The 12492-nt window shown below is 35.3% G+C and overlaps 1 protein-coding gene across 1 annotated transcript; it reads left to right on the forward strand.

The window, feature by feature from the left end:
* Nucleotides 1-9166: 9166 nt before the first annotated feature.
* Nucleotides 9167-10571, forward strand: LOC121811343. Its single transcript, XM_042212181.1, has 5 exons — nt 9167-9410; nt 9495-9590; nt 9667-9734; nt 9801-10000; nt 10371-10571. Exons 1-5 carry the CDS (start codon nt 9265-9267, stop codon nt 10440-10442), a joined length of 582 nt encoding a protein of 193 aa, XP_042068115.1. The 5' UTR covers nt 9167-9264; the 3' UTR covers nt 10443-10571.
* The last annotated feature ends 1921 nt before the right edge of the window (nt 10572-12492 follow it).

Genomic DNA, 12492 nt, shown 5'->3' on the forward strand with positions numbered 1-12492 from the left:
GTATCATATTTCAAACAAAATACGGTATTAATTTTTTCTAAATTTGATTGCATATTATTAATTTTTGGTTTGGTTAGATTTGTTACAAATATATCCGAATAATAAATCAAATTAAATAAAATAATATCTATATATATATATATATTAAATTTTAATAATAATATTAATATTTTATTAAATTTCAGCACCGGCTAATTTTTGTTTCTGGTTCCGTCCCTGATGTCATCCATACCATAGTGAACTCGAGTTTTACATTTAGAAAGGAAATATCACCGAGTATCATAAAAACAGTTTCATAGTTTGGCCAGGCAAACAATCTCCCCACTTTCTCAACAATCAAACATTCACATCCTCATACCATAGTGCGACGAAAGTGTGGCCACACTTTTCGCCCACGAGACCGACCGACTAGCAAGGACGGCTCACGATCCCACCTGTGTACACAACCTGATAGAGTTTGCGGCCCTACTTAGACCCGAATTCGTTTAACATAGCCCTATAGCCTAACGGAGCAAGCTCAACGAACTAGGCATCAAGCAACAATCTCAAGATCAAAACAATCATGGCATGACATAACACTTTAAACCACCCTTATAACACCATAATCATACTTTTGAAAGCATAAAAGAGTTTAGTAAAAGAAAGACCACCTCGCTTGCTACAACACAATTTACAACTGTAATGCAACCCTTGTTCTTTGTACCCATGTACGCACAACAACCCTTGTCAACACCATAACACGATCAGTTTTTCCATCAACACATTTATCACGCATGCTCTATCGTTACTTTCATCGTTTTCTTATATTGCCCATCCCAAACGTTCACCAACATAAACAAAACGAACACTCTAGCATACATCAACGAGCAACACATAACCACATCATAGGATACGTTCCTTAATCACACATGTATCATGTAATTCGTCCAAAACTTGTCAACAAAGACTTTCAACAAAACCAGAATCTGGCAGAAACTAAAATTCCATTAAAATTCCATCTGATCTCATATGAAGCTAAAATTTGGTCACCAGACAGTAGACACATAAAGGTTTATCCAGTTAAAATTTCAGACCAAAATCATATCTTTTGATCGGTCAAAATAAAAACGAAACTCACTGGACGAGACACAAATTCTGGCAGGACTGCACAGTTCACTTGAAAAATTCGTTAAACATTCATCCGTCATCAAATGAAGCTGAAATTTTGACACAACACAGAAGACATCTAAAACATCATCCAGTTAAAAATTCATGTTAAAATAAGATCGTTTGACTGGTCAAAAACTCGTCGGACCCTACTGTCTGAACACAACAGCTTTCATGCTCAACATTCACAAACCCTAGTTTGTCTATCATACATTCACACATACATATTCATGCTTCCAACACATATTCATGCTTCAACAACGAGATTACAACCATGCTTTTCTTTTCACACATAACTTTCACAAATGATTCATCCACACACTTACACACACTCGTACATACGCGCACACACACACATATATTCTTGTGCAACCATCCTTTCCAACCAATTAATTCTTAGATTTACGTTTCTCCACTCACTATATGCATGAGGGGTTCAAGAATCATGGATTCAATGATAAGAAGGGGAAAGGTGGATCAAAAATTATACCTTTCTCTTGAAAACAATCGGTAGGAGGGGCTGATGAAAATGATAGCCCTAAACACTGACCGAATAGCTCTTAGCTCCGAGGCCCAGACGCAGCTGCTAACATCCCAGACGGAGATACAGATGAAACACAATGAGGATGTTAGGACGTCGGTCTATGCGGTGCGAGAGATGGTGTCTCTGATGGCCAGAGAGGTAATCCCGCAGAGGCAAAGGGCTCCCCAGCATGCAGCCCAAGGATTAGGCAGCAGGCGTCCTACCGGACGAGATGATTCCCACCCGAGAATAGCTGACTCCAGAAGGGATCAGCCAAGGAGATGAACCCCCCCATTGACCAAGTAACTTTAGTTTATGTTTTTAATTCTTGTATACATGTTTCTGTTTTGTCTTCATCACACTTAGCCTGGTGCCCAGTCTAAGTGTAAGAAGTTTGTGTCTTGTTTGTAGGTTTTCTGTGTTTGAGGTGTTGATGTCTCCCACTTAGCCCAATGCTCGGTCTAAGTGTGAGAAGTTTTTATTTGATGATAGGGTTTTTATGTTTTTAGAGTGTTTGTTATTGCAACACTTACTACTCTTTTCCACTTTATTAGGCTAGCTTGAGGGCAAGCTAAGATAAAGTGAGAGGGGAGGAATAGTGTGGAGTATTTGGAAATAAGTATGACTCGACTTATCTATGTTTACCTTTTCTACCTATTAAATCATCTGAATCAACTAAACGAAGCATGTCGAATCAGTCCTTATATGCTTATCCAAGCTGCCCTAGGAAACCATGAATGAGTTGGCAAAAACAGAAGGCATAAAACCCTTAGTGAGAGTGAATGAAGAAGAAAAATGCATGTTGAATTGTGAGACCCTTCTTTCTAAAAAGTAAGTCGAAGTCATTCTGGACGAAGTAAGAACGATGGAAGAGCCCAAATTCTTAGCCAACTATAAAGCCCTCTAGAAGTGAGTTATAAGCCAGAGTAGAACACTTTCTACTAAATCAAAAAAATAGAGCGGTTGCCACTTGATGCCGAGAGGGAAATGACATAGGCTAGTGAGGACTAAAGGCAATAGGAAATAACCAGTCGAGCCTTTTTCTTGAACCAGAAGAACCCGCCTCATTGTAAGGGCACCCCTTAGTTACCCAATTTGAGCCTACATTATGAATTCACCTTCTATTGAACCCATGAACCTCTATGCCATGTGAATAAGGGGATAGAATATTATAGCTAACCAATTGAGGGTAAAAGGGATCGGAAGAAAGAGTTATAACCAAGCTGGTCGAAAAAGAAGAGGAAGAAAGAAAGAAGAGAAAAGGGCAGGTACTTATAACCTGACCCATAAAAAGAGAGAAATAGTAAAATAAAGGGCAGGAGAAAATGTAACCTGAACCTAAAAAATAAATAAATAAATAAATATCTAGTTTAGGCAGGGCAGAAAATGATGTAACCTGACCCTGTAGTAGAAAAGTTAGATGAATAACCAAAATGGCCAAGGGATGTTGTCCAATTTTGGGAAGTCTAAAAGTGTAATAGGGAGGTTCCTTCAATTTTGTTCCTGAGTTCACATGTCCTTCGCTGTTTTCTTCAAGATTTCTTATGAACTTAGGACCCATAGGACCTTACCTATCTTCAAGATTTCTGCTTTGATTGCTTTCGTTTGCTTTAGTTCAGCCTTGTTTATGTTTTCTCGTAGATAAATTTACATTTTAGTTTGCCAACTTGCATGAGAATAGGTTAGATACTTTAGATTTGCTTTTCTTTACGTCTATTCCTTATGGATCTGTGCTTGTTTTGTCTGATTTCTGTTTTTATATTTGTTGCTTTGTTTAGATATACTTTCGTAGTTTTTATTTAGCTGGTTAGCGAAGAAGAAGAGAGTAGTTTGTTAGGATTGCAGTCTCTGTCACCTTTTTTATGTTTACAGTTTTTTAGTAGTGCGCTTATTTTGTGTCAGTGGTCTCAAGTTGCTTTTTACCTTTCCGTTCTTAGCTTAGTTCATCAAGTTCTCTTTCCTTAGTTATGATGTCTCCAGTCTAGCTTGATCAGTTTAGTTTAGTTAGTTGATCAGTTCCCTTTTCCTTAGTTTAAACTTAACCCACTAAAAAGCATGGCCGTAGCCAAATATCCCAACTCCACTCGCATCTGTCCCTAAGGGATTCGACCATTACTTCCTTTTACTAATTTAATAGTATTGTGGGTTAAGGTCTTGAAAGCCCTGAATCTCTTCGTTCACACACCCAGCGCCTAGTAGTTATCATCCAGCTTGAACCGTCTATTGTCTAACCTGATCAAGTTGCGCATGCTCTACATGTTTTAATTTACGTGTGAACTTTGAGTACTTCAGTTTAAGGGAAAAACCAGCTTTCACCTGCATACATTTCTAAATGTGCAGGTTGAGTAGTGATGGTGGAGAATGCTGAGCAGAGTTTATGATTTTCTTTTTATTTTAAGTAGAGTCTCCTAGAGGTGTATGTCTCCATACATGTGACCGTGATCATTCCGCTGCGTACTAAGGTTCTAGATTACATCGACTGTTCTCCTATACTCTGATAACTATTTAGTAAAAAGTAAGATTTTCATTCAAGTTCTGTTGATTAAGAGTTAGTTTGAAATTGTCTCCCCTTTAATTCTAAGTGAATCTTCAGTCATTGTTTATCCCCTTTATGTTCATTCCCCTCTCCTTATTTCCTACCCCTAGTCACGATTTCCCGGCTTTGCTATCATTAGCAAAGTGCGGTCGTGACATTACCTATATTCACTAGTAATAATTTTTGTAATATACGATCTGAGTTGTAATAATATAAAATTGATAAAATAGAATAAAGATATAGAGAATATTTTTTTTATAGAATGACTAATTTTGTGGAGAAGTAAAAATGGAAAAAGAGATCTGGATGGAGTATTTATTATGCAATTCAATTTCTAGATAATTAATAAGCTCATGACAGATTGGCCCAATTCTTTTACTAAATATCCAAGGTGGAATTTATTGAATAAAGGCCCAATAGATCAAGAACCCAAAATACCACATATTCTTACCCCTCAACCAGCTGCTCTCTTATATCTGGGGTAACCAGCTGCTCTCTTATATCTCTTCAATGAGTTATGACTCTCTCTCTGCAAAATCATTACCATATGATTTTAAAATAAACTTTTCTACATAACTTAATATGAGAAAAAAAATACTAAATAAATGGATTGGATTCATGTGTTTGTAAGGATTGGATTATTGTACTCATATACTTATTTCTTTTCAAGTGAAGTAATAGAGACAATTGGGAAAGAATAAAGATACATTTTTAAAAATTTCATGTGTCTAATTGATATGAATTTTCGACTTGTTTTGTACTGATTCTAGTAGCCACAATATTAATATAAATGTCCATATGTGAATTCTTTAAGCCAAAAATTCTAATGTTGTGTTTGGGAGCATGGAATTGGAGGTGTGGAATTGGAATTAGAGCCTTCAACTCCAATTCCTATGTTTGGCACCACAAAAATGTTTGGATTTGGAATTGAATTGCAATTCCAAATCTTCAATTCCACAATTCGAATTTCATATCAAAAGTAGAAAATTTGAATTCCAAATAGTCATAAAATTAGATAAATTCACTATATATCCACTTCACACACTACACATATTTCACACACTACACACAGTTCACAGCATTCCACACACTACACACATTTCACACATTTCACGCACTTCACACACTACACACATTTCACACATTTCACTCACTTCACACACTACACACAATACACACATTTCACACACTTCACACATTACACACTACACACATTTCACACATTTCACACACTACACACATTTCACGCACTTCACACACTACACACATTTTGCGCACTTCACGCACTACACACACTACACACATTTCACACACTTCACACACTACACACATTTCACACACTACATGCACTACACACACTACACATATTTCATACACTTCACACATTTCACACTACACACATATCATACATTTCGCATACTGCACACATTTCACAAACTGAAATTTCAAATTCAGTTCAGTTTTTTAGTTTTTTGGTTAGTTCGGTTTAAACTTTTTGAAAAATTTAATTTTTCGGTACGGTTCAGTTCGGATTGAAAAAAATCTAAAAGCAAAAAAAACTAAAAATTGGATGCTTGAAATATGTGAAATGTTGAAGTGTGAGAAATGTATGTAGTGTGTGAAATATGTGAAATGTGTTTAGTGTGTGTAGTGCGTGAAGTATGTGCAATGTGTGTAATGTGTGTGGTGTGTGAAATGTGTGTAGTGTGTATAGTGCATGAAGTGTATGAAATGTGTGTAATGAGTGTAGTGTGTGTAGTGCGTGAAGTGTGTGCGGTGTGTGAAATGCGTGTAGTGTGTGTAGTGCGTGAAGTGTGTGCGGTGTGTGAAATGCGTGTAGTGTGTGTAGTGCGTGAAGTGTGTGTAGTGCGTGAAGTGTGTGGAATGTGTGAAGTGTGTGAAATGCATGTAGTGTGTGAAGTGTGTGAAATGTGTGTAATTTGTGTAGTGTGTGAAATGCGTGTAGTGTGTGAAATGTGTATAGTGTATGTAGTGTGTATAGTGCGTGAAGTGTATGAAATGTGTGAAATGCGTGCAGTGTGTAGTGCGTGAAGTGTGTGAAATGTGTGTAATGTGTGTACTGTGTGAAATGTGTGTAGTGCGTGAAGTGTGTGAAATGCGTGTAGTGTGTAGAGTGCGTGAAATGTGTGTAGTGTGTGAAATGTGTATAGTGTGTGTGGTGCGTGAAGTGTGTGAAATGTGTGTAGTGTGTGCAATGTGAGAAGTGTGTGAAATGCGTGTAGTGTGTGAAGTGTGTGTAATTTGTGTAGTCGTGTAGTGTGTGAAATGTGTATAGTGTGTGTAGTGTTGTGAAATGTGTGTTTGCATAAATTCTTCAAATTCAATTTCATATCAATTACTTCGTTTTACCAAACATAGTATTTGGAATTGAATTAGAATTCAATTCCATCTAATCCAATTCCATAGAATTTGAATTCCAATTCAATTCCATAAGCTAATCAACGGGCTGATTCCTTCTTGATTTGTTTCCTTGATTGAAGGAATTATAATTCCTTTTCAACACTCTCCCTTAAGTTAAGTAATGGGACTTTCGATACTTCAATTTCCCAAGACCTCATGAAAGATCTTCGAGTTCACTACCTTTGTTAGGATATCAGCAAGTTGATCATCTGACTTGACAAACGGTAGTTCTACAGTTTTATCTTTGAGTTTTACCTTTATGAAATGCTGATCCACACCCACATGTTTGTTTTATTCCTACTCGACTGGATTTTCATAAATACAGATAGCGGTCTTATGATCACAGTAGCTACATGACTTTGGCGGTTGGAGGTTAAAGTCCGTCATCAACTTCTTTAGCCACAGTATCTCGTTCCAGCCACAGATATCTGCATTTGCACTTGAGAGTGCCACCACGACACCACCTTTTGCTTCTTACTTCTACAAATTACAAGATTCCTCCCACGAATGTGAAGTAGCCAGCTGTAGACTTTCTATCCATATGGTCCCCTTCCCAATCAGATTTGTAACTTTGAATGTACAAATGGTTGTTCTTTGCAAACAATATCCCATTACCTATATCCCAACAATTCTTAAGACTACTTCTCAGTGGCTCATATGTGGGGCATGCATGAACTGACTAACCACTCCAACAGCATAGGTTGTGTCAAGTCTAGTAAGTGAGAGATAAATTAATTTTTCAACTAGCCTTTGATATATCCCCTTATCGGGTGGTGCAGCCCCCTCAACAATATATGCCATGGTTTTGAATCATGAGTGTATCGGTTGGTTTGGAGTCTATCATCCCAACTTCAGCTAATAAATTAAGTATGTATTTCCCCTGATTGATAAAGATTCCTCGTTCTGATCTTAGCACCTCTATCCTTAGAAAGTATTTTTAGAGACCCAAATTCTTCATTTCGAATTCTGCAAACAGGTTCTTCTTTAGTTGGCTTATTTCTTCTTCATCGGCCCATGTGATGATCATGTCGTCTACATAAGACATGTGATCTTGTTGTCTCGTTTCTTGAGAAACAATGTGTGTTCTTTATTTAGAATTCTGCAAACAGATTCTTCTTTGGCTGACTTATTTTTTCTTCATCGTCCCATGTAATGATCATGTTGTCTATATAAGACATGTGATCTTGTTGCCTCGTTTCTTGAGAAACAACGTGTGGCCTAAATTACTTTGCTCGAATCTCGTCTGGCCTAAATTACTTTGCTCGAATCCATGTTTCTTCATAACTTCGGCGAACCTTCCAAACTAGGCTCTGGGTGACTGCTTCGATCCATACAGCGTGTTCTTGACCTTACACACTTCTTCCTGTCCAAACTCCTTTGTGAATCCTGACGGCCGCTCCATGTAGACCGGATTGGTCAGCTCTCCACGAAGAAATACATTGATGAAGTCGAACTGATGGACGGATCAATCTTTATTAAATGCAATGGAATACATAACTTTCACTTAATAGTCCAATCTTAGTCTCTCACATATGGTACAATCACGTGATGTGCTTCTCCTGGTAGGTGAAAAACTCAAAACACATGTATGGTACTCCCTCCGTTTCTTCATAGTTGAGGCAAAACTTTTCAGTACAGAGTTTAAGAAATGGATGTTGAATGTGTTAAATAAATAGATAAAAAAGTAAGAGAAGGAAAAAAATAGAGAGAATAAACTAAAAGTGAATAAAGTAGAGAGAATAAAGTAAGAGAGAATGAATAAAGTAGAGAGAATAAAGTAACTATATAGAGAAATGATTCAACTATGAGGAAATTTTCCAAAATAGAAAAATGACTCAACTATGGAGAAACGGAAGGAGTACTACACATGGTACAATCACGTGATGTGCTTCTCCCGGTAGGCGAAAAACTCAAAACACATGTATGGTACTACAATACAAAATATGTGAAGAGTAGATATTTAGATTTAGACTAGTTTTTTAGCTACTGCAAACCCAAAAAATAATTAAAATATGAAAGCAATCTGATTTATAGCTGGCGTTAAATAATTAATTCTCATGTACAGCTTATTTAGGAGTCAATTATATACCCGTGGGAGCCACACGACATTTACTTTTGTACACAGCAACTTGGCTGTCTGAATTTTCCACCAGAAAAATAGTATTAGCTCGGAAGATTTGTCCCAGTTTTCCATTTTCATTCGTCCCTCAAAATTTGTCCTATTTCACTTTTACCATTTTTGATAGTGGGTCTCATATTCCATCAACTCATTCTTACTCACATTTTATTATAAAACTAATATATAAAAGTAGATCTCATAATCCGCTAACTTTTTCAACTCACTTTCTATTATATTTCTTAAAACCCATGCCCGGTCAAACTGAGACGAATTTTAGGGGATGGAGGTAGTAGTAGGAAAAATATATTCGAGCACGAGGTCACACGTGAAGGTCGAGGCAATTTCAAGGATATATCCACTATACTTAAAACGTATTGCACCCAAAATTGAATTATTCCATTTTTCTATGAATACAGAGTCAATTCAACCCACCCGTTTACACCTTGCAACCAATATATATTCAGATCCCGCAATAATAATAAAAAAAAAAACATTAACACAAGTAGTAGTTGTATTTCGATGGCTTCTATCTCTACTTCCACTCACATAATAGCCATTCACCAAACCACTCACTTCAACAAAAATCTTCCAAATCATGATGGCCACTGCTCATTTCTTCGCCGGAGTAATTTCCACAGATCTCAATCAACAAGACCATCAAACAAGTAAATATTAGAATTATAAAATGTGTTATTAGTAGTTTGTGATTTACATTTTTTTTAAAATTAATTTGGGGTTTCAATTTTTAGGGACTTTTTTGTCCGGAGAGCTACCCCGGAGATCGCCGGAGAAATCATCGTTTCAAATCCTCTCTCCGGCATACCATTTATCGGAGACAATCCATTGTAAGTTTCTCTAAATTTCAAAATCATCAAATCAAGTATGATTAATAAATCCATGATGTTTAATTAATTGTTGCAGGCTTGCTGGAATTTTGGCATTAACTGTAGGTGTACCACTTATGATCCAAAGGATAGTTGCATTTACAAGTAAGCGATTTATAATTAATTAATTAATTATTGTAGATCCGAAATAATTGAGTAACGGATGTGTAGAGCAAATCGAGGCGGCGTCGCAGGCGGTGGAGAAAATAGCGGACACGGTGGAGAATATGGCCGACGAGGTGGACAAAGCGGCAGAGGAGCTGAAGGCGGCGCTGCCAGACGGCCGGCTGAAGGAGGCCGTTACTTTTGTGGAAAAGCTTGCTGAAAATACATCTGATGGGGCAGATAAAGTCAGCGATTTAATGGACATGGTAATTTTTTGTTTTTCAATTTACATTTATGAAATTATACTCCACTTAATGTCCATATCGGATGCTTTAATTAAATGTGTATCCATTACTTTTCTATGTTAGTACTATCACTTAATAAGAAAATAATTATTGCCAACAATTATTGGGTTGATAGGATGAAGATGGCGCATTATTTGATTTAATGTAGTAGTACTAGTGGCCATGATAGGCACGTGAAGTAAGCTGCCAGCTTTTCTTTCTTTTGACTGTTGACTACTATTTTATTTTGGGTAGTCTATCAAAGTTAATTTATTTTTATTTTTAGTTGATTAATTTTTTTTTATAAGGTGATTAATTAGAGCTTATAATTAATTTGAAACAAAACATGCAGGTGCAAGAACTCGATGACAAGCTGGATGAGTTTATGGACAAGGATAAAAACACAGGCACTGGCAAAGCTTGAGTTTTTCGACATCGGATCGTTGGGACTTATTAGGAGTGTACTGAGATTAAGTATTTGAATGTTGTTTATATATCATTGACTATCCACGAGATTTTGCTACTGCAGCTCAATGCATTCCATCTGCAAATATGTGTCACGCTTTTAACTCTTCCCGGTTTTTTTCAATTTTTTTTTAAAAATATAGACATAAGACGGAGGAATTTATATATTAATTTTATATTAAAATACGAGTGAAATGGATGAGTAGATTATGAGATTCATGAGGAATGATATGCTGCATACATTTTGTGAGCACTATTTTCGTTTGATACATGTTTAATGTTGTTCGTTTTGATATATATTTAGTTTGATTCTAATATGCTAAAAAAATTATTGAAACTTTTAATTTCACAAAACTCATAAAAATCAAAGATTGATTTGTTATTTTATTAACTTATTTGAAATTATAGAGAAAACAAATAAATAAAGTTTGATTTTTATAAATTTTGTAAAATTAAAAATTTTAATAACATTTTTTACTGTATTAAAATCAAATTAAATATATAAATTAAAATGAACAATACTTAGTTTGCATCAAATGAGAGAGGTGCTTACATAATAAAAACGCTCACATAAGATATACTAACATATCATTTAGATGAGATTTATATACTAAAAAGATAAATAAGAAATATAATGTCTGATGAAATTAAAAAATATATATGGAATTTGCCCCATCTCTAACATTTTTACATTTCCAACATTCTTTGCAAAAGGTGAGTGTTCCATTGATTTAAGCCTGAAAATAATCAATTACTGAATTCTCCAAATTGCTCCTAGCATATAGTATAGTATATTCGATAAAACTTTGTTTTCGCTTCACATAATAATAACTATACATATAAGACTTGGGAACTGAACTGTCCAAACTCCACACCTTCCTAAAATTGAAGATATTGTAACGTTATGTGATATGAGAAAGATTAAAATGATAATGTTCGAAAGGAGACTGCAGTCCTTATTGAAATGAGTTGGAACCAATTTTGTTACCTAATTCAAGCATGTAATTGCCGTCGTGGTCTAATTGAATTATTATTAATTTGATAAAATCATCGATCACTATTGATGATGACGGAAAAATGTGGACAGGGGATTAAAGAAATATGCATTGGTGCAACTTGAGGAAGATTATATTAATTTGGTTCTTGATATACAATATTCTTGAAGTATCTAACTAGATTCATACTACAAATTATAATAAATATTCAATGTTAATTTTAAAAATTAATATTCACAAAATTTTCAGAAGCATCTATGTTACTATTTCAATGCTATTTCAAACAATGTTCTAATAGTGACGTTAATCACCTTTTTGTTATAAAAATTGAAGATTTTATAATTGCAAAAACGTCGTCAACGTATTCACTCATTGATCTATATACACAACTTCTTAGTCTCATCTGAAATGATCAATTTTTCCATTTTAAGTTTTCTTTACTTAAGTTATTTTTTTTAGTAAATAAAATACAATAACATTTTGCTTTCTCTTACTTTATTTGTTATTTATCACTTTAACTTTATTCTATCAACTTTACTCAATAAAGATAATTTAAATTCCATGCCAAAAAGAAGTTGATCACTCAAAACACAAAACTCTAAAACAATTCTACCTTAGTACATAGTTGTAGTATTTATTTTTACTTTATTTCTTGATTGAACTCAATAAATATTATTTTCAAAATTAATGATGTATAACAAGAATAATTTATATTTTTAAGAGCATCTCCAATGGCGGACGTTCGGTCGGACATCCGCGACGGGCGACCGGGACGTCCGCCATTGTGGCGTTTCTACTCGGATACGGACGTCCGGTAAGGACGTCGGATGTCCTCGGACGTGCGGGCGACATCTATATATACGGCTCGTTAAACTTCATTTCATTCGCACTACTTGTGTTAACGTAAATTGCTTTATTTGTGTTGAAATTTTAATGAAGTTGATAATTTTTTCGGTTCGTATTCGTGTTGAAATTTTATTTCCATAAACGTAAATTGCTTTATTTGTGAATTTG

The sequence above is a fragment of the Salvia splendens genome, chromosome 7 (assembly GCF_004379255.2).
Source record: "Salvia splendens isolate huo1 chromosome 7, SspV2, whole genome shotgun sequence".
Lineage (NCBI taxonomy): Eukaryota > Viridiplantae > Streptophyta > Magnoliopsida > Lamiales > Lamiaceae > Salvia > Salvia splendens.

What these genes read in the sequence shown, in the direction of transcription:
- LOC121811343 (XM_042212181.1), top strand. Translation starts at nt 9,265, where the DNA reads ATGGCTTCTATCTCTACTTCCACTCACATAATAGCCATTCACCAAACC. An exon ending in TTTATCGGAGACAATCCATT is followed by an intron (nt 9,591 to 9,666) that starts GTAAGTTTCTCT and finishes TAATTGTTGCAG; the next exon opens with GCTTGCTGGAATTTTGGCAT. An exon ending in AAGGATAGTTGCATTTACAA is followed by an intron (nt 9,735 to 9,800) that starts GTAAGCGATTTA and finishes ACGGATGTGTAG; the next exon opens with AGCAAATCGAGGCGGCGTCG.